Source organism: Phaethon aethereus, assembly GCF_964289735.1.
Source record: "Phaethon aethereus genome assembly, chromosome: 2".
Lineage (NCBI taxonomy): Eukaryota > Metazoa > Chordata > Aves > Phaethontiformes > Phaethontidae > Phaethon > Phaethon aethereus.
The window spans coordinates 39509700-39535059 of record NC_138582.1 but is presented as its reverse complement, the minus strand read 5'-3'; the positions used below and the strand labels follow the sequence as shown (position 1 = coordinate 39535059).

The 25360-nt window shown below is 45.6% G+C and overlaps 1 protein-coding gene across 1 annotated transcript; it reads left to right on the top strand.

The window, feature by feature from the left end:
* Positions 1-8144: 8144 nt before the first annotated feature.
* Positions 8145-24759, top strand: VXN (vexin; the record flags this gene model as incomplete). Its single annotated transcript, XM_081996421.1, has 6 exons — positions 8145-8211; positions 11254-11309; positions 16889-17051; positions 21213-21274; positions 23441-23526; positions 24573-24759. The coding sequence occupies 6 exons, from the start codon at positions 8145-8147 to the stop codon at positions 24757-24759; spliced, it is 621 nt and encodes a 206-aa protein (XP_081852547.1).
* Between the last annotated feature and the right edge of the window lie 601 nt (positions 24760-25360).

Here is a 25360-nt window from a genome sequence, read left to right as displayed (position 1 = left end):
TTTTCCTCATTACTCTGAACATGGGAGTTAAAGGGGGGAAAGTTAATGCACATCCATGAGGTGGCACAGTTAAGTGAAAGCAGAGGAAATGTGACCCATACCCTTTGGAGAGCCATGTTAATTCACGTCACGTTGTAGACACAGAGCATGGTTCTGCGGCCATGTACGCTGGCAGCACGCACGCTGCCAAAGTCAACCGAGCGGCAACAGAATGACGGCTATGCTCACACTGTTGTCTGAGCTCCGGTAAATGTTTAATTTAATCTGATACTACTGTATCATGAAATATACATATAGCAGCACAAACGCTGGTTTATTGGAGTGGAATTTTTCCTCCGTGTTCCCTGACTTGCAGTGACTTTGACCTACTTTCACAACGCACTTGTGCTTTTCCTGGGGTATGTTACTTGGATGTTTGACCATACAGCCTTAAATTAGCAACTTGACATTGAAATGCTGATTTACACCTGCAGTCAAATGGATAACACATGTTAAAGAGTGATTGTCAGCAGCTCCAATGCGTTATCGCTTCATTCTGTGGCATTGTCGCTTGCCTTTATGGGATTTAAGGATGCCATTGTGTGGCATTGTTGGTGTGGCTATGGGCACAGCTGGGGGGGCTGACGCTGCATGCGGACTTTGCCATCTATCTAAAAGCTGACATCACTTCTCGAAAAATCACCATGAAGGTTTGGATGTTTAAGTGTTGCTGTATATTTTAAGACGCATTGGAAATAAAGATGCTTTTTTGCTGGCATAAAAAACAGTTAACATTGAATAACTTGCTTTTCTGACCTTTTCACCTTAAGGAAGATTAATGGTTGTTTAGATCAGAACTTCCCCCCTGATCAGGGGTCTGAAAGGTTTCGGGGATTCAGACAGACAAAGAAAGTCTTTTCACCCCTAGGTCACCAGCACAGACCTGTGGTGTCTCTAGTGACCATTAGATGGTTGCTCAGTAGTTTATGTGTCAGAGTTGGTGGCCGCAATCCATTTTCCAGCAGACAGGTCCCTGCCTCATGAAAGCTGTCACGACGTGCTTATCTGAGCAGCGAGAAATGGGAATTAACATGAACAGAGCCTGAAGTGCATTTGCCTTGTGCTACTAAAACCTCACTGCCTCTGTAACTCTTGTGTCAGTGGATCAGTCCTTCTCCGGAGTCGTCTTTCCAAGCCAAGAAGGGTTGAAGCCATGTCAAGCGCTGTACTGTGAGTGGTGGCACTTTCACATTCCCTCCCGGAGTGCTGCAACCTCTGCTCCCACTTCTGGAGCGCACGGGTCCCGTTCAGACACACTCACAGTGGCACCACTTGCCTTTCTGGCAGTTAGGACATCCTAGAAGAGCACATCCCACAGCCTTCATGTAGCCATTTCCCAAGTTCAGTTCCTGGTGCGGTCAAGCTGATGTTCTTCATAACTACCGTATTTGATGGAAGCCCTAAAATTAGGACTACTCAGTTGGTAAAACTGAGCACAGAGCTAGGGGACAGATTTTGATAGTAAAGTAACAGTTTGTGCCTTCTCATGTCAGAAATGATAATTTCACCAACTGTGAAGAGCAGTTCAGGGATGTACCCAACAGAGCCGAGCTAAACGTGCCAACCCACTGAACAAAGGCAGTGCAAGGTCGGCTGATGGGTGCTGAAGGTCTAAGCGTGTCCTTCGCTGGAGACATCTGCATGTGCATAGCAAACAAGGCATTGGTAAAAAAACTGACGTGTGTGCAGACATACGCATACAGTTGCTTGCAGCTGAGACACCGAGCCTGAATATATAACATGGTTACATGCTAGAGGGTATAAGAAGTTGGAGAGCTAGGATCTAGGAGTCCAGCTCTTTTTGACTGACCAAGTTGAGAGGATATAGAAATGTCTTCAGGGGAGCATCTAAGATGAGAATATGCATTTTACAAAACACTGTAAAAGCCCAAAGGATGTAGAATCTAAAACTGGGTAGTTTCTTAAGGAGAATGTGCCACATCTGTTGCAAAGCCCCCCCAAAACCCTTTCCTGTTCCCTTTTGGGTTTCTCTCTCGGAGGCTTACCTGTGTACCGTATGTGCCATGTAGTGGACAGAGCAACTTAACAGATTACAACCAGCACTGAATTAATAAATCTAAGTGTTTGAGTGTAAGGCTAACAGGACACTGGAAAAGGACAAGTAAAGATCATCAGTTCTGCGAAACTCAAAAGATCTCAGAGGCTGCGTGACTTGAAAGGGACTGACCTCTACGTAGCTTACGAGCTTGAAAATCCTCTCCTATGTATTTGCAGCATTAATTCCTCTTGTTATCTGAGGTGATCTACTTTAATCAGATTCCTAGAAGCAAGTCAGGTACTTAAAGTAGAAGATCTTTGACACCCCTGCTGGCAGCGTCAATAGAGAGGCCAAAAACCAAACCATCAGGCAGACAAGATAACCCATTTCATCTCTTCAAACCCTTTTTAGGAAAATTGGCATCAGAGGGAGTCCCCCAGTTTCCCCTTCCAGCCTTGGCCGTACACTGTATGGCCATTTAACAGACTTGTCGCACAAAAACTACCTCAAAAGTCTCATGTTTCCAAGACCCAGCAATTCCTTACTGGTGCTCCCAGTCTGTTTGGAAACCTCCTCTGTCACGATGCCATCTCCTGTGCTGTCTTGCTGCTTCACGCAGGCACCATAACTTAAGTCTGGGTCAAAAGGGGACTTACAAATTTCATCCTGCTTCTGTGCCTTTAGTGCAGTTTCTCCTACTTCCTATTCCTGTCTTCTAAGTTGCTAGCACAGGGGCCTCTGAGTGCCAAAAATGATGGTCCTTGTTTTAAATTTAATCTCATTTTCACACAGAACTTAAGCCAGAGGAGGCAATGCCATCTGATACCCTCCAAAGACCTTCATCCCACAAAGCACGTGTGTTGCACACAGCAAAAGGAGCTTGACGGTTGCCTGAGGACACACCAGAGACAAGTAAGGTGACACTTCAGGTTGCCTCATTCTTTAGACTTATCCATGGGAGGAATCCTAAGTAGGTTGTGCCTGGTTACCCAAGCAGGGGATTTTCCTCCATATGGTGCGAGACATAGTATGCAGTTGCAGCGAGAGGGCTGCCACTGCGCAAATCCAGGAATCACAGGACAAGCTTTGATTAATGTGCTTGGTTTGTTTGTCCAAAAATGGTTATGTTCACATCAGGAGCCAGCAGTCAAAATAATCTTAAAATGTGTCAAAGGAAAAAGTCAGGACTGAAAAAGCCCTATCCAAAAGTGATTGTGCTTTATCAGGGGAATAAAGACCTCGCTGATCAATTAGCGTGAAAAATTAATAAATCAAGGACAAATGTAACTAACTAAAGTACGTCATCTTCATAAGCTATTGTTGTCACAGCCCGATTTGGACGTATCGCTCTTTTGTTGACATTTCTGATGCTTTCTGTGGATTACCAGTACATGAGCAGTGTATGAAAGCTTGTTAAGCCTCCACGTGCTCAGCCCGGCCCTAGTTTTAATGCTGGCTCAGTGCAATCCCCGCTGCTGGCACAGGCTCTGCGGGACTTGAACCTTGCAGCGCTGGGCATTGTGCTTCCCGCTAATCATTGTATGGACTTACTCAAGTGTGTTTTACAAGCTTAGGGCAAATTTGTGAGTGTCCAATTATCTATATGTAACTTTTTTAAGAGGAGCCAACCAGGCTTGTTTTTTTTCTCAGGATCCTGCAGTAGCTTTCTGTAACTAGTTGGGGAGGATGCTTTCAGCCTGGCTTCCAGGTCTGGCTGGTATTTTCTTTTCTGATTAGCAGAGGAGTCTGTGCACTAGCCCTTTCAAACTGCACAACACTTGCATCCCTCTCTCCTGGTCCCCTATGGTGAATTTAAAGTTCAAAATGTTTTTAAATGCCTCGACTGTCTTATTCCCATTTTGGTAAAATCTGTTACAGCAGCTTCCAGCCAGATGCAAATTAAAATGTTACTTTTGAAAATTCTTCACTTATTCACAGACCTTTTAGCCATGCAATACTACTTCAATTTTGAACTGGTTTTGCAGACTGCGATAGGAGTGAGGTGAAGTTGTTGGTAGCATATCTGTCTCTCTCTTCCTTTCATTTAGAGAAGAAGAACAGACTATGTATGAGAAGCTCACTTTATGTTTTGCTTTTTGTGTTGGTTTTCCTTTTCAGTCATTGTCAGTTGCAATTCTCTGGCCCTAAAATGAAACAAAACAATTCCACAAAAAACACCGCTTGCCTTGCATCACGTGAAAGTGGTTTAGAGTAAATGTCTGCAGCATGCACGTGTAGCTTTATCCCATCATATTTTTAAATGGTTATCTGTGCATACCTCTGAGTTCACAATCCTATTCCAAAAATACCTGTGTTTTATCCTTATCATATTGCCCAGCTAACGGTAAGAAATAGGCTCAAGTGGCTCAGTATGGATTAGATTCACCTCTTACACAACAGGGTACAAGATCCAGGGAGAAGCCAGAAGCGCTTCTGCCTTGGGAAGGGCTCTGTCCTCTGCAGGCCAGGGAATCCCTCGGCAGCGTTGCATACGCTGAGAGTACTGGGATGCTTCCCTTTGGCTTCACTGGAAGAAAATGCTGCGCTGGAAAGGCATTAATTTGTTTACAAAGGCCAGGACAAATAAGGACTAGAGGTTTCTGATACTTATCTTAAATCACTTAAAGTTTTAATTACATTTTTTGTAATTAACCATAATTAAAATTTGGTTTTACTTGATTACTTTTAAGTGTACCAAATCTCGCATACTTGGTAAACAGGACAAGCATCTACACTTGTTTCTTCCAAATGTGGCTGAACAGGTCCAGCCCATGGGAAAGGCATCCCCGCCACCTCCCTGCAGTGATGTTTTGCCAGCTTATGGGATTTTTCTGCCACATTGACAAGATTCACTAATCCTTCTGCTGTTTTCATGAGTTGTTTTTGCCTCGGCATATGTCTCGTCCTCTTCTCCACCACTCCCTCCTTTCTGCCCACGTTCCCAAAAATCAAATACCTTCCCTGTACCAGACCTGCAGTTCAGGTTAAGTGGATGTTTTGCTAGACACCATATGTCTTTCTTGTGTCCTGAGTTCTCCTCCTCCTCAGCTGTCCCTGTTCACCTTTGGTTGCCAAGTTCTTCCACCAGCAAAGGTTTTGATCATTTACTGACAACACTATGACGTGGTTTCTTCACTATGAGGGTGATGAGACAGTAGAACAGGTTGCCCAAAGAAGTTGCGGATGCCCCAATCCCTGGAAGTGTTCAAGGCCAGGTTGGATGGGGCATTGAGCAACCTGGTCTAGTGGAGAAGGTGTCCCTGCCCATGGCAGGGGGGTTGGACATAGATGATCTTTAAGGTCCTTTTCAACCCAAACCATTCTATGGTTCTGTGATTCTATGAACACTGGGAATTCATGTATTTGGTAAACAGCTGTATCACAGCCTACAGCGAGGAATTTGGATTCCACATGTTGGTTTGGGAGCCTTCAGTCAAAGATATACCCCAGTGCAAAAACTTCTTCAGGTCTTCTCATGGCTGCAGCGGCACCACATGAATTAAATTAATAGATTATCAGCTGTGTTTAGCGGTGAGGAAAAATGTGAGTGTAGTTTCTAGATATTTTATGTAATTTGATGGGCAAAAAATGTGTCATAGGATCAATAAATGTTTGGTTTCCTTCTCCTACCACAGACTGAACTCTTGTTAGGTCAGTAGGGAGCCAGAGGGAGATACTATGTGAAATCATCTGATGTGGCTCTGCAAGCAGCTCCTAGGTTGGACATTATGGAGAGTACGTTCCTCAAGTCTAAACTTACTGTCTTGCTGTTTTTCAGCAGCTTGCATGCAGTTGAGCTTTATGGTACACTTTCCTGGCAGGTGTTATCACACCTATTTTGTAGCTAGATAAACCAAGACATTTGTCCAAAATAACTCACGGACAGCTAGACAAAAGTAGCCCAGTATATGCAGTCCTTCTCTTAAAGCCACGTTAACATTACCTGCAAAACCCTGGGCAGTCGTAGTGCTGTAAGATCTGTAGCAGAATGAAGCAGCAAACTCCCTTTCATGAACAGGGGGAAATTCACTCCCAGATGAGGCATTATACTGGCCCTCCCAAGCCCTATTTTTCTGTCTGGAAGTGATGCGAGGGCCTTTTGTCAGCTCTCTGCACAGAGAGCGACTCATCCCCAGAGCATCACGTCCCTTGTAGAGATAGTTGTTCAAAGCCTACCTGCTCAAAACCTAACCTATAAAGCCATGAGTGCCGGCCAGTAACCGGCTCTTGAGTCTCACTTCAGTTTCCACATCCCCACCACCCCTCAACGTGATGAAACACCAAGTATTTGTTCTAATGTTAAGCCCTAGCTGTGATTTTTAAATCTCTGTAGGTCATACCTATATCTAGGAAAACAATGACTCAGATCCAAAAATGCCTCTTACAGGACTCTGAATATCCAAAGGTGAAATAAAGGGTGGGTTAGATTTGTTATAGCTTTTTGGGGGGGGAGGGGGTCAACTATTCAGTGTTGCTCTTCATTATTTTTTTTTATCCTTTTGAAAGCTTTAAAGCCTCCCTGCGTAACCGCCTCTGCTCCATTCACTGCTGAATGGACGGTGCGCTGATCTTTTTCTCGGTGGGTAATGGATTTGGTTTGATTGCTTGACACAGGAACAATAGGGGGATAAACAATTGCATTCGCGCCCGTGCAGTTCCCCATCTGTTGAGTGCGTGCGCCCTCAGAGGGAGCCGGGCAGGGACAGATGAACACGCCGGCCGAGCCTGATGTTAATGACATCAGTCATACAAGCAGAACATGTGGCGCAATAAATCAAAAACTAATTGAACTTTTGCTTGATTATATTGTCGTCCCACCGCCCGTTTCAGACACGGCAGGGTTTCCTGGGACAATGCCCCCCGCCCCACGATGGCTTTGCTGCCCTTGGACAGCAGGAGGCTTGCCCTGGGAGGTGACAAGTGATAGCAGCTTCTCTTCACTCGTTTCTTTCTTGAAACAGTGACACCTTCCACTCAACCAGACTGCTTCCAGACTCAGGATGTGTATTTGACCAATATTTATTATTTCAAAGAAGAAACGTTATATGAATATGACAGTGACAGCCCATGTTTGCTGGCACTTTCCATCTGGGACTGTTGGTGGCAGATGTCCATAGGAGAAGACAGCACTAGTTTTTGTGTTAATTACACACAAGTGCTAGTAATGAAGGCTATTCATTAGACTGATATAATTTAATATCATTATTCACACTTGAAAGTGTTTCTGCTACATCAGTTGCTGGAGCCTGCAAGCCAAAATTTTTGAGCTTAGGTGTCCATGGCAGCAGTAAGTCACCAGAAGTTGAGGGGGCTGATTTTCATAGATGTGGAAAGGAACAATTTCTGATGGGAGCATTAAGGAATGAAAAGCTTTGGCAAGAGGACCTTTTGTTGAAGTGCATAAATATGGAATTAGGCCCCAGAACCATCAAGTCATATAGGAACTCATCTATGACTGAGCCACCTGCCCTCCCTTTGCAGCCACTGAAGTGTAGGGTCATATAGACCTATGTATGTCTGCCTGACGTGCCCTTCTTTTGTCATCTGCATTTCAAATTTTACACTGAAGTGCCCAGGATTCAGGTACTAGTTTATGAACTTAAAAGGTAAAGCACAAAATGCTTTTGTTAATACACCTAGAATCAGCTCCTCAGTATATGGGAGGAGGAAGTTTTTATGACAAATGTGTTAAAGTACACGAAGTATTAACCCAACTTGTTTTAAAAATCCTTGTAGTACTTCTGTAAAGGTTTATTTGCCTATACGTTGTCTGCACAGAACAGACTTTAATTATTAGCCGTTTATGGTAGAGGATTCTCCATACTGGTAAAAGGAGACATAAAATAAAATGCTTCTATCTATCTGAGTAGAAGCTTCAAGTAACAGCTAAATTAAATCTTTGCATTAATAGTATTCATAGAAAGGCAGATGGGAGCAGAAAATGTTGCGATGAAGAATATGGAATGAGATGAGATCACAGCATCAGTCTGTCCTTTGTAGATCTGGACAATGATCACAGAGCCAGATTGGATTAGTGAAACCTATTTACCAGAAGTTCAGAGCGGTTGCATGAAGCTGAAAGGCAGTCAGGAGGGAGAGGGGGAAAATGCACCAGATTTACAGCTGCAGCGACGAAAATTTAGAAGTTTTCACCACTGTGATTTCATCCAAATGTGAGTACATCCAAGCTGTAACAACCGCTGCCGTGTTGTCTTTTAGGCAGATGGGGGTAGTTAGCATCAGGGAAATCTCTGAAGCGAGCAGCTCATCCGTGCTGCCGCGCCGTGCCGCGCTCTGCTTGCAGCCCGGCGCTCGCTGCTTGTTCCTGGAGCTTGTACGTGCAGGTGCTCCGACATTGTGGCTGTGTAAAACCTCTGCGCCGGCAAAATTGGGAGATCTGGAATCGGTGTTGATATACCTATGAGGTAATTGCCAAAGTGACAGCTTGCAACTGTGTGGCTATTCTGTGTAATAGAAAAGAAAATGAAGTTCTGTGAGCAGTTAGCAGCTCGGATGAACTGGGTGAACTGCGTGAATGTTGAATTTAAGTCTGGTGGCTCAGTAAGTGGAACATTTCCAAAGCCATGCCCTGGAAATGAATGCATGATTAACATTAATTGCTTGTAATGAAGAGTAAGAACCGGACAAAGCCCCGTCTGCATTTGATTGAACAAATTAGTTTAAACTCAATAGCTGCGTATTTCAGCAACGAGAAAAAGAAAGCAGGTAAAAGTAGGGAAAACAAATTGTGGGGCCAGATCAGATCTTTATGTGCAAGCTGCGAACATGAGCTCTCAGCTGCTTAATTTCTAGAATACAAGTGGAAATGACAAAGTGAACCATCACTGTGTTTTTGTTGCCCGAAAGCTGGGCTGTACGTGCAAACATCCTTTTGCAGGCAAATCCAGAAACATCACCTGCAAGGATTCATTCTTCCTTTCCTGCTCCCGCTCCCCGCAGAAAATCATGTTTGCAGGCAGAGCCCTGCAGCCCCGCTGTTTGCGTTGCCACCGTTGTCTTCCTGCGCAAGCGGGTCACTTCTGGCTACCCCCGTGACTCGCCCTTCGTTCAATGGCTATTCGGGTCACCGCATGTTTGCTGGTGCTTGGGACTTCCCTTTCGTGCCTTGCCTTTCTTCAGCCCCTGTAAGCCATTTGCCACTCGCGCCGGCGGACGACAGGCAGTGAGTTGGACTGTGGACCATCCCTACTCTGTAAATAAGCAAATTTCCTTGTGCACCAGCCTGGGTACCAATAACAGCACAAAAGTACTTGCTTCTGGAAGAAATCTCTATAAGCCGTGCTCCCCACGCTGTCCAGTAAAACACATACAATACCAGAGAGACTTGAAGATGATTCCTCGCATCACTAAGCTTTTCTGCACTTGAGTGTTTTGCTTGTGGGCAATTAGTTTAGTCCTCACGCGATGAAATTCCAGAAGTAAAGGTGATTGCAGCAGCTTCAAAAGCAAGTTACAACATATTCCTAGGAAAAAAACCCACCTTCGTTATGTTTGTCTGGTTTTCATCCCACACTCACCGTGGTTCAAAATATAAAATGTGTCCTGCAGGAGAAGGCAGTAGGGATCCCTGAGGATACCATGCCGTGCAAAACAGAGCGTAACCAAGCTAAGAGCTTAGCACACGCTCAAGCTCCAAACAGGCGGATAACTTACTTGCGGTGAGTTCAGCGTGGAAGTAGCCTGTGCTGCCACGGGTCGCCGGCAGGGTCCCTGGGCAAGATTTGTCACCTCCCGTGTTACTGTCCTGTTTAACTATGGGCAGAGCATAGGCCAAAACTTTACTTCTAGCCAGTGGGGTCCTAATGCTCATCATGTATATCCTCACTGGGGTATTGAGGGGTGGCTTTTAGACAAACACAAGGTGTCTGGGAAGAGTAACTTTGGTCCCACTGCCAGCTCTGCTTGTACCAGAGCCCGGGAAAGCCCGGTCACTTGTTATTCCTGCCGTCAGAGGAGAGGAGTTTGGCTGCAGAAATGAGCAGCCTTGAGTGAACTCCAGCTGCTTCCACAGCTTCAAAACTCTCTGCAAACGTTAATACATAACAACGATGAGCACTGCCACTCCTGGAGTTGAATGTATGCCAAAAATGTAAAGGAAAGCTCACCTGGAGAGTAAGAGCCACCTGCCACGCCGTAGCAAACCTTCCTGGCTCTTCAAAGCCTTTGGACTATACATGGAGCCTGAGTAGGAAACCCCCATTCACATGCCTTGCCCTCAGGGTCAGCCTTTAGAATTGGAGTTAATTCTCCAAATTTGCCATTTTTTTGCTGGCCTGTTTCTGTCACTGGCTGCTAAATCCTGTAGGCATGACGCCTGTATCCTGAACGTGGGGGAGGGTAAAAAAGGGAAAAGGGTGAGATATGATGAGAGAGAGAGGTAGGAGTATCACTGAGTTTTTCAGGCCAGTTTCAAGTCAAACTGAAACAAAAAGTGTTTAAACAATCTTCGCTTTGTCCAAAAAATGCCCCACCCAAAACCAATTGCTTCAGTCCAGTCAAAAGCTTGGCTTATGGTCCTAGCATCTTGTGTGTCCAGTGGCTAGCGATTCTCTGTTGCCTATGGTTCTGGTGTCTTCATGGGTTTAAGAAATAACATTGAGAAACTGACTTTAAGCAAAATGCCCCAAGTTAACGAATCAAGTGGGTCATTTTGAGGATTGGAAAAGAAAAGACTAGGCTTAGTGCAAATGTTGTGCTTCGGCCATCATGAAGTAAAACTGAAATGATGTCACGAAGCAGTTTGAGCTTATTGAAAAAGTCCCTATCGAGATAAAATGATGGGCCTTTCCAAAGCTAATGTATTACACTAGTCATGTTTGGAGGTGACTGGATGGAAAGAGAAGCTCGTTTCCTTCTGAAACATTGGCAAGTGGGAGGCCAGATCAAAACTCAGGAAGGAGAAGGATGGTTCCTCCTGGAAGCCTATGGGAGAGGTGCAGAAACTTTGGGAAGGCTGTTGCCCTATTGCCCATGGATGTCTGTATTGTATAGCTAAAGCATGGTCTCTGAGATTACATTAAAAAGGACTTACTTTTGGGTTGTTTCAGCCAGAATCCTCCTTAAACCCTTTCTTCTTCCCCCCTTCCCCATCATGCCCCCAATGTGTTCTCACAGAGGACCTTTAGAGGGATGTGTAACCTCATCTCGTCCACCTCCACTGCACCCTGACCATGTTCCTGTTCTTCTTTTTGCAGCATGTAGTCCTGCCCGAAGACGAGCCAAAAGTACGCAACACATCCTAACAAAGAATGTAAGAAAAATCTCCCTTTCTCCCTTTTTTTTTTTTTTTTTTAATTCTAGTTGTCTGCACTTATCCTTAAAAATGCCATGGATAAATGGGAAGCAGATCTTTCAGGGCAAAGGAGTGCGTCGGTGTCTGATGCAGGGAGTGGGGAGGGAAACACAAAGGGGAGTTTCTGTAAAGGTACAGTTTATTTACGGAAGCGCTTTGAAACTTCAAAAATTACGATCTGTCTGTGCGGAGCCAGTCAGAATGAACATAACAGCTTATCAACACAGGCCATCTGAGGGAATCACAGACTTACTTCTTATCCATACCCTAATAACAGTGACAGAGGGACAGGCAGGAAGGAAAAGCAAACATCATATCAATACATACAGGCGTTAGTAGCCAGTATCCCATTCCCCAGGGAATTTGGGAGAAAACCACCAAGCAATGGACTGTAACCTCGACTCAGAAAGATGGCTCTGAGAGCCACAGGAGGATGCCCGTCCCTTGATCCCGGCAGTGCTTGCCTGTCCTCGACTCACTCCCTGTGCACTGGCACGGAGGGCACAGCCGGAGCTTTACCCACTCCCTGCCGGTGAGGTACCCCCCCAAATTCAAAGAACTGAACATTTTTCATGCTCTGAGAAAATGTTTTCCAAGTTTGGACACTTTGACACGTGGGCATGAGGTTTCTTGTTGTCAGAGCCAGTTTTCCCTCCTTAAAGCCACGTGGCCCATTCACAACCCCTTCCATGATGCTTTTATTGCGGTTCTGACTTGCAGGAATGACGCCTTCTTCCTCTCGTGCATATCAAAGCGCTTTTTTACGCTTGTTGAGGCTTTTCTGAGCATTTCTTCTCACTACAGACCTGCCCCTTCTCTAGCACTTTGTTGGAATACTGTGCTCCATGGCTTTTCCTTTTCCCACTTCCCAGCTCCATCCTCATTTGCAAATAGCCGCCTCTTCATATTCCCGATTCCCAAATCTCCCCAGAGCACCGTAGGTCCCCTCTGTTTACCACACTTACCTGTGCACCGACAAAAACCTCGCCACGTTTACTCCCATCCCCTCTCTTGATCGGATCGCAGGATACCTGAGTGACCCCCAGGAAGGGTCAATAATACCCCTGTGGTGTTTGAGTAAAAACTATGTATCTGTATTTTCTCAAATTGTGAAAAATCTTATTTTTGTTGTAACCGAGTAACTCAGGCTGAGGTTTCAAAATGACTTTTCATTCCAAATGAGGATGAAACTCAGTGTCAGAGTGTTCCTTAAAATAAGCCATTTTGAGATACTCCCTTTTATTTGTTATGCCTTTTGTATATTTTGTTTGTCCCATAATGTAAAAAAAGCAGAAAAGTCCAAACCAAAAGTGAACTATTATGAGTTAATAAAACAGAATGCTCAGATAATTTCTCCATTTTTTGACAAAATAGATACTTTTCCAACAAAATGCCCAGATTTCTTCCAACCAGAATTTTCTCATAAAACTAGTCAGCTGGAAATTTTTCATCTAGCTCTCATCAAAATCTAGGGCAACTGTATGCCTGTTATGATGTCCCAAATCTCAGCAGATAGTTGTTGTTTCTGCTGAGTGGGAGCCTCTAATACTTCATTTGGGTTGGATCAGCTGCTGTAGCAGCACTGTACTCATAAAGGTCTAAGAAAATAAGATAAGAAAGTCCCTGTTTTGTTGCTGTATTTTTAGAGGATTTTTTTTTTTTCCTTTGGGGCTTTCCTGACCCCAATTAAAGACGTCCTTTGATTGGCCCTTAGTCAGCATGCAGGCAGCATCATATTAGCGGTGGGAGCACCGAGCCTGAGGAATGGTCTGCAGCTCCAGCTAAGAACACACGCAAGGCTCTCAAACCAAAGCAGTTGGCACAGTCAGCTCGGTATGATGCAGCTGCTTACAGCTCATGCGCAAGCATTCAAATAAATTGCGCGTACTGGAATATACGTGCCTGCGAGGAAGTTGTGATTGCCAATTTCTAGACCCACAGAAAAGTAGCAGAATGATTATTTATTTTTCGCTTTTACCTCTGCACCTGCAGTCAGTGCTGTAGAAATGCCTCAGATAACATGAAATCTTCTGCTCTGGTGATTGCAGTGGATGCACAACTTTAATCCTCAGCAAGGGCAAAAATAGCAAGCAACGTGGACATCTGCCAGACCTTTTTTTCATGGCAGAAGTAATCAAGCAGTGTAGCATTAAGTGACTTAACACTCAGATGACTAGTCTTGTGGGGGTAAGTTCCATGTCATTCAAGAACCCATCCCAAAAGCACAATCATGACTGTAGAAGGGTGAAAGAAAGGGGGAAACACTTTTTTTTTTAATTGAGTGTTTCACCAATCTGCTTATTTGCAGTTGCTATTGCCCTGTTAAGAGTTATTCCCAGTGATAGTAGATCCTTCCCTCCTCTTCCCTTGCTCTCCTGGCCCCAAAATACTTTGGGTAGAACTGTCTGGACACCAGTACCTGGCTACTCTGCAGAAAAATGGCAAATCCCTCTGTGCATGCTAGTGCTGCCACATTAAAAATTAGATCAGCATTAGACCATCAAAAAGAGCTTAACTCTACAAATCTGGCATTTCCTCCACTAACAAGCACTTCATTGTTCAGCCTCTAAGCTTCAAAGTTTTATCCAAAGCCAGATGTTTAATTGTCACCATTTATGTTTGGTTGTCGGTTTGGCGGTGGGGTTTTGGGTCGAGGCGCACTGGCTTTCTTGGAACATCCTCTGCGCTGCTCTGCAACCCTCCTGTGCCCTCCGTGCCCCTGCTTAACACAGCTAATTCCAACAGCGGGTATGCCAGGCCTCGGTGCTCTCATGTGCACGATAAAGTCCACGAAAAAAGAGGCTTTGCTGAGCTCTGAATTCAGACTCGGTGTCCTGCAAACAGGCCGAGCCAGTCAAGGGACTTACAGGTTCTAAAAACAGTAGTTTTTTAGAGAGCAGTTTACTAAATCTGCATAGTTTGGCTGACTCTGCCATTCACACAGATTTAAATTTCCTGGTACATCTAGAAAAAACAAGTGACTTCCAGCTGATCCTTCTGCCTTGCCCTAGGTACCCTAGAGAAATGTCAGCTCCAGTTTAGATCAAAACTGCACCACAGCAGGTTTAATTTCCTGACCTAGATAAGTCTTTACATATTAAGTAATGGGTGAGGTAGCCCAAGTCACGGTGAAATCCTGAATTAGGAGAGAAGAAATTCCAAAAGCGTACTACAGCCAAACGCTGCAAAGAAGGATGTTAACGGAAGATGCGCTATGGAGATCGTGCTCTTGCCTCCAGCTGTGATGGAAAATGGCATTGTAACCTGTTTGTAGGTTCCTTCCGCTTGAAGGTGTTTTGGCATTACTGATCCGACGTGTAACAAGGGATCTCGAAAACATAGACAACACACCCGAATAATTCCTGCTATTAATGGAGTTTAAAATCCTGCTTCCTTTCCCCACGCTAAATTTCATCCTTTGCAACACAAAGGCAGATTGTTACATTTCAAGTCAGTGGTGGTTTATACCGATCAAATAAGCCACTTTCAGGATTAGAGACGGCTGCGGCCAGCACCCCACTTACCAAAGATGCTCTTTCCATGACTATGCAAAAGCAGCGACCTCGGGTGTCTCAGTAGCAGCGGGCTGCGGACATTCTCTGTCACACACCAAGGAAGACTGAGTGTGGGCAAGAGCACTGCGCACGTTTCCAAAGCTGGTGGGAAAGGTGAGCTCCGTGGTGTTCCCAGAAAGCTGGAAGGGCTCGGCTGAGGCGAAACAGGGTGCGGGGCAGGGGGACTGTCGTGGGAGACCCCGGCCGGGCACAGCCTCACCCTGTTGGTAATGAGGACGGGTGTCCCCCCTGACGCCACCGGGGTGCTGGGGGCAATGCCTCTGGTAAGCCGCTTGCAAGGTTGGGGTGGTCAGGGCGTGCGTGGACACGGGAGCCCGCAGCCTGCGAGGAGGTGCTGCAGGGGGGTGGGGAGGTCCTGGGACTGGTCCAGGGGAAGCTGAGGGAGAGCCAATGCCAACTGCTTAAGCAGCAACGGGAGGCCCCTCACCACTGGCATCACCCTCATTTCTGAATTATCGGACCGATGCTGGGGCTCGGCTCCGTCCAGCAGCACCAGATTCATGGTCCGTAGAGCTCGGCCCCAGCCCCATCCTCCTTTAGCACATGCTTGTCTTCAAGGACACCAGTAGTCCCTTTGACTTTAACTTAACACTAGGCACATCCTTAAGTAGCTTATGGAGCAGGGACTGTGTTAGGCTGTGTGCCAAAATCGACAGAACAGAGAGAAAACCCCTCTTAGGTCTTGGATTAGGCTTCGGTTGCCTCACCAGCCCTTTCCAGCACTATTTTTGTGTGCTATTGGGCAGTTTCTGCTCCTCGTCCTGCTGGTCAGTAGGATCTAGGTCATGTAGCCTTCTCCAGACTCCTGAGGCTACATGGAGTCAAAAGAGTAAAAAGTGGTCAGGTTGGGGGTTTTCTTTATTCTTGTTTTGGAAAACATTGCTTTCCATGTGTTTTTATATCTGTATAAAAGTTCAATGCACAGAATATTGCAGATTAACAGCAAACTGAATTAAAACTTACTTAAAGAAAATGGACAATTTTGCATGAGGGGACATGCTTGGATGCGGTCTTGTTTTTATCTTGAGTGTATGTTAGAAGGCAGAGCAATAGATGGAATTAAGGCTTTTTCTATACCAATAGCAGACTGGTCAGCTGCTGATCTCAGTCTTGAGACAAAATAACCGTAGTTTTATATAAAACACATAGATGGCAACTATCAGTCATTAGTTAGATGCAAGTAACTTCTTTTCTCCTGGTGTTTCAACATACAATCAATGTAGGTAAGTCTAATGGGAAACTGTTGAAATAATTGGCATGTGTCTTGTTTCCTTGCTGGTTTGGATCTTCACCCTGTTTAACTTATGCTTTTGAGAGTAGAAAGTCTTCAGGGAAGAATAAAAAAAACCTGAAGTATGAAACACTCTTTCCCAGCTGTTGGGACTTTAATCTTGAGAAAATTGTTTCTGGACCATCCTGGATAACAGTCCTGATGGATCCCCCTGCTTGGAGCCTATCCCTGTTTTTTTAAGCTGATACCTTAAAAGAGTGTCCTTTGTCCTCTCTGGTTGCTTGTGGCAGCACAGTGAGTGCCATGGCTTAATCGTGATCGATTAGAAAAGAACTTGATTTTGTTCACACTCGTTTTCAGGGACTGTGTTCGAGATACAAGGGGCCCAATATTCAAAGATGCAGCCCTCAGTGAGTTGAGATCTGAGTGAGTAGATCTTGAAAAGAACCACATTTCAGTCTCCTGAGGAGAATACAGAAAGGTGCAACTAAGCGGCTGGGTCCCAGAGAGGCCACGCTTGATTTTCCCATATGTTTATACATCTCATGAACAGAGGCAAGACCAAACAAAACACACCCCTCAAATCCCACAGTGCCCACCCAACAAAATCCCCTTTGGATGACAGTGAAGCAGTGGGAAGAGCGAGCACCATGCTGCTCCCCTGTGACCTTGACAGACCACCTTATCTCCAAGGCTGGGTGTAACGGGATGGTTTTGCCTCTTCGCGGTAGGTGGTAGCCGTAGCCGATCGTCGGCCCCACAGGACAGAGAAGCTGCAGCCCCACCAGGGTGACCTCCTCCAGGTGCTGCACAGCGAAGACGAGGTGCGGGGCTCGGGCCGCCTGCAGAGCGGGCAGAGGGGACCCTGCCCCACCAAGGGCACTGCCCAGCACGGTAAGTTCGCAGAAACGGCTTTACTCTTCTGTGGCTTCAGAAGATTTTTAGATATTGCAGTCTTCCAGTTGACAGTGAAGCAGGCGCTTCGTTAGGTACCTGAAGGATACTTCCATGATTAAAATGTCCAGTGGAATTAATGAGATAACGACCGTGGCATTGCAGAGCTCTCGCTTGATTCAGTCATAAACTTTCCCTTTCCAAAGGCTGACACTGTTGTAGAGATGATAGATTGCATATTACTGAGTTTGCCTGAGTCATCTTATTATATAAGATCCCTGTTCAGTTGCTTAGAACCTGCCAGAACATAATTATTTGGGATGAAATTTTAGATTCTGGATGTCAGCCACAGACATGATTTTGTTTTTTCAACCAGAACTTGTTCAGCGTATTTGTGAGAACCCGTGAAGGAAAAATAGAGTTTGCCAATGCAAAACCAAGGAAATGAGTAAACATAAATAGACTGGTCATTCAGCTCCTTCAGTGCTAGTATGTTATGTTTGGAAGGCCGAAGCTGGAGCAGGGCCATGCAGTTTGGCAAGGGGTGGCCTTTTAATCAAAAACGCATCTCTTGCTCCCCCTTGCAAAACCACCCAGACGCAGTCAAGTCATAAGCCTTTGAAAAAATCCCACATGGCACCTTTTTGGTAGAAATATCGGACATTTAGCTGTTCGAAGGCGCTAAATCTGTAAAGCAGATAGATACTACCATGAAGGTGCATGTTCTTCACAGCACCGGTCAGCAACTCCACTGTTTATAAGCCATCCCATCTGAACACAGACCAGACAAGAGCAGGGCCTGGGAAACGGAGAAGGAACAAACTGAGCTTAGGACCGTAGGGAAAAAGATCTCAAACTGGGACCAAAGCCAAGAAATGGCTGAACAAAGAGCTGGGGCTTCGGGGCTGGAGTGGGGAGAGGAGGAGGAGTGGCTGGGAGCGGCTGTGGGGTAGTGGGTGGCAAAGAGCCAGCGGGGGAGAAAGGAGGCACTGCTGGTCCCTCCTGGTGTTGGGGGCAAGAAAGGGTGAAGGATGACAGACAGATAGGTGCGAACAGGAAAAGATGTAGGAATCCGAAAAGAAGAGCAGAAAAGGGGGAAATGGTTCTCGTAGGGGGAGAAAGGGAAGCTATTGGGCAAAGAAACTGGGATGCTGAATGGGAAAGAGGGAGGAACCAAGTTTAAATTAGAACAAAAAATAAACCAGAAAGGACTGACTGAGTGGAAGGAGGGAGCGAGGAGGACGGGACAGGACAAACTCACCAGGAGCATCTGGACGAGCGAACAGCTGCAGGGCTGCCTAAGTTTGTGCAGCGTGGCGAGGATGTCGGATCCCGGTTTCCCCCAGCACGGAAGGTGCTCAGGTGCCGCGGCAGCGCATCTCCTGCAATAGCTCCCTAAGGTCTGTCCATCACTGCCACCGGATTCTTCAGTGACGCTCATCACCTCACGCAGCCAGTCTGTCCCCCTTTTCTGGGAGCCTGCTTCACACCTCCGGCCGCAACACCTGGGAGCGCTCGGTTCCTGCTGCACTAAAACCTGTGCTTTGACTATGAACGGTGCTGCATCCTCCTCAAGCCTCTGGAAAACTGGATCCCAGCAACTTCTCATCTTAAACTCGGTCCCTGTTTCCCTGGCGTAACTCCATGTCTTCCAGGAGACGATGAAGCTGTTTTTTTAAAACATCTGTGCAGATGATGACCGCAGTGGTCGGCAATACAGAAAAGCTGTTGAAATGTTAGTAGTTCTGTTCTCAGAAACACTGAGTGGGGGAAAGTAACTACAGGAGTGTGCACTGAGAAATAAAAGCGAAGGATGAACAACTGCTTTCTGAGGGAACACTGTCTATATGAGTGATGCAGGAAGTCTGTGGAAATATGGTTTCTGGTCACAAATTAGAGACTGAATCTCAATGTCTAGATACTTGGGGGGCGTGAAATAACTTTAGTACAATTCTGGTATTTCCTAACTTTTGAGTGCGTGACTTTACTGATTTAGCGTTTTAAGGTGAGGAAAGTAGAAAAGTTTGTAAATATTTGTATGAAATAAAAATAGCTCTTTGCTACAATATGCTGGTTTCAGTACGCCCTGTACTAATAATACCTACACAGAGAATTGGGTGCCATGAGAGAGTCCAGGAAGGTTTCTCCAGCTGTTTCTCAACAGCTGGAGAGCCAGCATAATGTGATATGAAGTGAGGTATATGTATGGATATGTATCTTCTGTTTTCATTAATCTCTGTACAAGTGTGACCTCCACATAATTGTCACCCTTCAAAAACATCCTTCAACTTTCTTACTGGAAATAGTTGTGTCTGTAGAGTTTTCCATGCTTGCTCCGTAGAAAAGTACTGCTGAATATTAAAGACACTTCAGACTTCGTAAAGCAGAACTTGAAATCTGGGTCATAGAGTGAACAGTTCAACTTCCAGAGGAAATTAAAAATGTGTAAACAAGAGAATAGATGAGAGCATCAGCACACTTACTGCTAGCATCAGAAACCCTACACAAATACCAAAGGATGAGGACAGTGCATTCCAGCGTTCAGGAAGGCAAGTAAGTGTAGTGGAAGGCCAGAACAAGAAACCCCTTGTTTGAAACTGAAAGCTGTGCTTTGCTTCACAGGATGGATAGATTAAAAAAAAAAAAAATTGCACTTATTCTCCAGGAAAGAAGTACTCAGTTTTGTATGAAGTTTTTGTGCAAGTACTCGTCTTGGAAACACAGGGCAAGTCAGAATAACAGATGTGGGGCAACCCTTGTCCCAGGCCTGGACATCCATAGCACCTTCTGGAAGTGGAATTCACACCGCACCCAGCCACCACTGTCCTGAAGAGCGCTTATGAACCTGAAGACATGAGGACTTACTTTTGCTTACATATTTTGCTAAAACTTTGCCAGAACATTTTCTATATCTAATAATAAGAGGGACTGAAGGGAAGAATCAGACAACATAAGATCAAACAAAACAAAACAACAAAAAAAAAAAGTGGACATTAGCAGAAGCACTGATGCCTGGAGCCACTTGCCGAATATTGTTAGTACCTAATATGCAAGATGAGGGGAGGTAATCGAATTAAACTTTGACGTGAGGGATACAGTTAGGTACCTAATGCAATTACGGGGGGGAAGGACGGGGGGGAAGAGAGACGCAGGTTCAGATATTTGTCATGGTCAAATATTGCCCTCAGAAGGAGAAGACAGTTCTGATTGCTAACTCATGCTGGAGACAGCACTATAAGCAGAGCCTTGGCTATTTCTCATGTTTGCTGTCATTATTTCTATTCCATTGGTCACAGCAATTGTGAATCATATTCTGTCCTCTGTCTCGGTGAATCTTGGTGTTTCTGTAGATCCTTGCTCTTCACTTACCTGAATATCTTTTTAAAAAACAGCAGACTACCAAAAATGGCCAGGAACAGAAAGAAAGAAGGAAAAAAAAAAAAAGAGAGATCTCTCCACGTTCCCACAGCCAAATGAGAGGATTTGGCTCCATGAAAAAAATCTGGCATCCCTCACTCGTTTATTTCCTCAGCACAACTAACAGGAACGTCAGTGAGCATTTATCCATGGATAAGTTATGGGCTGAGCGCTCACTTGTAACTGAAAGGTAACCTCCAGGTTTGAGGACAGCAGTGCCACTGGGGCAGACAGAAAGGTTGAAATCCCTCCCTGGTTGGGGTGGATGTAGCACACATCTCTGCCCAGGTAAGAATAACTCCCCAGGGCGATCCCGAAAGGAGAATGCTCTCCTAGGCAGGACAAAGCTGGCAGCAGGGGCTCCAAGAGGCAAAAAAACTGCGTTAACCAACCTCTGCTGAGGAGCAGCAGATGCGACCGCTCTTGGTATAAACATACACACAAGTGTTCACGGGGGGGAGGGCTCCCACTTAGCTTGGTCTGCTAAGGACAGTTCATCGTCTCATTTGAAAAGTCTAGGAGCAAGCAGTTGGGTGACTCTCCAGAACGACTTCTTTTGACATCGCAGTAGATGATCATAAGAGAGAAACTTCTGCACTTTTGGCTATGATCAAATCTAGTAGGACTATAACCTGAACCTGGGCTCTGTTCATATCTGGATTTAGCTGCATGGAAGGAAGCTTTTAATTCAAGCTGCGCCAATGGGATGATTACCAATAATGCCATGTTTCTTATGCTTCACAGTGGGAAATACTGAACGAGAGTCATCCAAGACCTGTAATCACCTGTTGGATGGAAAATCTTTGGTAAGTAAATACAGAAAGACCAACTACCATTGTCTGATGCATCTTAAAACCTAGTACCTGTCAGCATGTGCCACATTAACAGCATGTCAGTCTGTCACAGTACATGCAGGTTTCAGTCTTCGTTAAGGCTTTGAGACATGATTTATGCCAGAGGATCCTTATCTGGGAGCAGAGACTGGCATGGAACGGCTGCCGGGAAGGGTTGTGGGATGGAAACAGGCTCCTGTTCTGGATGCTCAGCTACCTGCAAAAGCTGGGAGGAATTAGCCTCGTGTTTCTCAGGGAATTTCACAAATTGGGAAAAAAAAGTATTTCTGAAGTGGAACAAGCATCAAGTAATTCATATTGTCCAGAATGCCAACCTGACATGATAATCAGAGCAGTCAATAAAGAGTTGATGGGAAAATCATCATACAAAACCCAGAAGTTTGTTCTGTAGTGGACAGACAAAATGTTATAGTTAAAAATGACTCAGCTTTACTAAAACATTTTCCCTCCCTTCTTTTTCTTACCAAAAACAATTTCCAAAGTCCCTGCATTTTATAAAAACTAGATTTTCAAACAGAAAATAGACCTTTGAAAAGTTCCTGACCAACACCAGACCATGCTATAGAAATTTTGTGGCTTCAAATGCTGTTTTGGATGGCTGCAATATACTCGCTAGCTGGTAGCAAGAAAAATTACTGTCCAGTATTGAAGGATGGTCAAAATTAACAGTATTCAGTTATAATGAAACTAATTGCACCTACCAATAATTAGCCCAGTTAAATTTCAAAGGATGCTTGCAAAAGTGATTTTAAACATCATGAAGTCTTGGAATACTTGCACTAGTACTTGGGATACTAAATGTATCCAGTCTCAGATTAATCCCAGGGGAAATCATGGAATCACAGAATAGTTTGGGTTGGAAGGGACCTTTAAAGATCATCTAGTCCAAACCCCCTGCAATGAGCAGGGACATCTTCAACTAGATCAGGTTGCTCAGAGCCCCATCCAACCTCATCTTGAATGTTTCCAGGGATGGGGCATCTACCACCTCTCGAGGCAACCTGTGCCAGTGTTTCACCACCCTCTTTGTCAAAACTTTCCTCCTTATGCCTAGTCTAAATCTCCCCTCTTTTAGTTTAAAACCATTACCCCTTGTCCTATCACTGTAAGCCCTGCTACAAAGTCTGTCCCCATCTTTCTTATAGCCCCCTTTAAGTACTGGAAGGCTGCAAGAAGGTCTGCCCAGAGCCTTCTCTTCTCCAGGCTGAACAACCCCAACTCTCTCAGCCTGTCCTCAAAGGAGAGGTGCTCCATCCCCCTTACCATTTTTGTGTCCCTCCTCTGGACCCGCTCCAACATGTCCATGTCTTTCCTGTGCTGAGGGCTACAGGACTTCAGTCTAGTGCTGAAATAGCCCTTGATGGCTTAAGACCAGTTATAGTAGTGACAATAATATGAAGAAATTTTTCAGTATTGCCAGTAAAATCAGTAAGTCTGTTTATTGCTTGAACTTATGAGAGCACATCGTAATTTTTGACATTTTTTTTCTATTTCTGGGCAACTCACCCTTTAGCTTATCATCTTGGAGGGTATGCCAGTCTCAGTGACCTGTTTACGGGAAAATGTGACTCAGTTCTGGCGGGCGATTTATCATCAAATAAAACAAGGAGGAAGTTGATGATTAAGCACTTGTGGGGCTGTGGCAGAACTGGGGCATGAACCAGGGACCCCCACACCACAGAGCAGCAACCACCAAAATAGGGAAACATTTCTTGAATGCTCAAGAAACAGCGATGGCTGGGACAGCTGCTTCCCAGCCAGCGGTAGAGGTGGCCTGTGAAGAGCTGCAAGAGGCAGGCTGCTCAATCTGCACAAAGCCTCGGGAAGCTAGACAGAAAAACCAGGGAATAAAAAGTTCTGCAAGCCTCCGTCCTTTGATGGGAGGTGTAATTCTTGCTTATATGAGCCCTGTGCTGAACTCAGTGAGACCGTTCACGTGAGCAATCGGTATTTGTGTGGGTAAGAGTTGGGCAGTCAAGTCCTTAGCCAGCCTGGTTTCTCTTGTTGAGAGATTTACAGTATTTATACCTTTTCCTAAAACAGCCTCTTTCCACAGACAAACCTGGGGACCCTACTCATCAGTGGCATTTCCTAATGACGTGTTTTTTCCTCCTGCAGTTCCCACCGTCACCAGTTGCCCATATCGCAGCGAAAGCGGTGGCTGTCACAGACTCGCCCGCAGGCGACGGCACTCCTTCAGACGAGTAAGTCCCTTCCCAGCCCTCCAGCCAAGCCTGGGGGGCTGCGCATGGGGGCTGCTGGGCATGGAAGGGGACGGGGCCTCCACCTCAGGTCACCCTCTCACCAGAAACACAAAGAAGTGCTCAGCTGCAGATCTCCTCGGAATCGGAGCAGTAAAACCTCAGTGATTTACAGTAAAGCCACGCCGCTTGCTTCCCAAAGGCAGGCAGAGATCGGCTAAAGAACGTGCTGGTTCTGTTGTCAACCATGGCTGTTTATACAGCCACCTCAGTGCCAGTTACAGCGCTCTTTTATCACTAGAAGGAAAAGCATCTAAATTCAAAACTTAAGTATTTTCCCCCTAAGAAGTCTATAATATTTGCCCTAAGGCAGTTTAGAAAATGTAATCAAATATTTTTTAAACACAGTTTTGTTGTCTTTAAGCGTAAATAAGGAACAACTTGACCACAATACAAATGCACTCATCAGTAGACAGTTAACCCAGACAGGGATCTGAGTGATACTGGAGATGTTGCCATTGCCACCTAAGGGACCCTAACGTGGCCACCCAAGGGACAGTAACAAGCCGTCACAGTGTCTTCGCACTCTGTACGGGGACACATAAACCCCCCTCAGCGGGTGTAAGTCAGCTCAGGCCCTTCGGCCAGGTGGACCTCACTCCACCTGGGCGCTGCCACGTGGTCCCCAGGGCTTTGGTTGAAGGGCTCGTCTCTGTCCTCGGGCCACCTACCAGCTATTTCTCTGGGGGCAAATGCTACAGAGGATGCATCTAGTAGCAGTCCCACTTGTAGCCCATCCCCTCGTGTGAGTGTTCACCTTGATAGCGAGTGACCGAGGGGCTCCAAGGGGAGCAGGGGCGGCTGCAGCATCCAAGCCCACTGCCCCGCACTGCCCCTGCTCACCCTGGACTCGCCAGTCCCAGCGACAGGCCAGCTGCAAACATCCCTTGGCAAACGGGCAGCCCTTGGTTTTCAGTGGCCCGTCATCATAAGCAGGGAAGAAAGGCCACAGAGATTAACGCTTTATGCATCTGTGTTTTCTCTTCTAGCCACAGGCAGCACTGGAGGAAGACGGCAGAGTACGACCTGACCCTGCCACCTGGAGCAGAAGCTTCCTTACCGCTGACGGGAGGCAACCTGTGCGGGACGCCCAGCCTCCTGAGGAAGATATGGATGAAGCACAAGAAGAAGTCGGAGTACCTGGGGGCAACGAACAGTGCCTTTGAGGCGGACTGATACAGCTCAGCATCACCTGGAAAGACAGAAGGTCCTTTAGCCAGGACAAGGCACTCTAGGATCAATGAGGGAACAGACACAGCACAGCTCATCCAGGAAGACGATATCCTTTTTATTACTTGATGCCATTGCCTCAGAATGGTGGGAGAAAGGCTAACTAAGGTAAATGGTGAACGTGATGTAACTCACTGGCCTTTCTTTGTTGCGATAGACTAAAATCCCAAGTATCCCACTAGAGTTACGTCTTGACTCAGTGATGCTGAAACTACTGCTGGCCCATTCAACATTTTACATCTCCTGTCTGCATTAGCTCGGACTCACAATGAGAAGAGCCTGCCAAGAGGTTTGTGTATTCCTGCAGGGCAACAGATCAATGAGAGTGCCGTTAAATCCCAGGGGTCTGCTGGTTATGTACTGCTGCTTGTCCTCTTCCCCCTCTCATATCATGAGATAAAAAACACATACAATATGCTTGGTAGAATGACATATGCTAAACATCTTTTTTACTTCAGTTTTGATGTTTCAAGACAGAAGTAAAAGATGCAAAAATTTTAAAAGAACGGGTGAGCCAGAACTGAGCAAGTTTGCAAACACACATTTA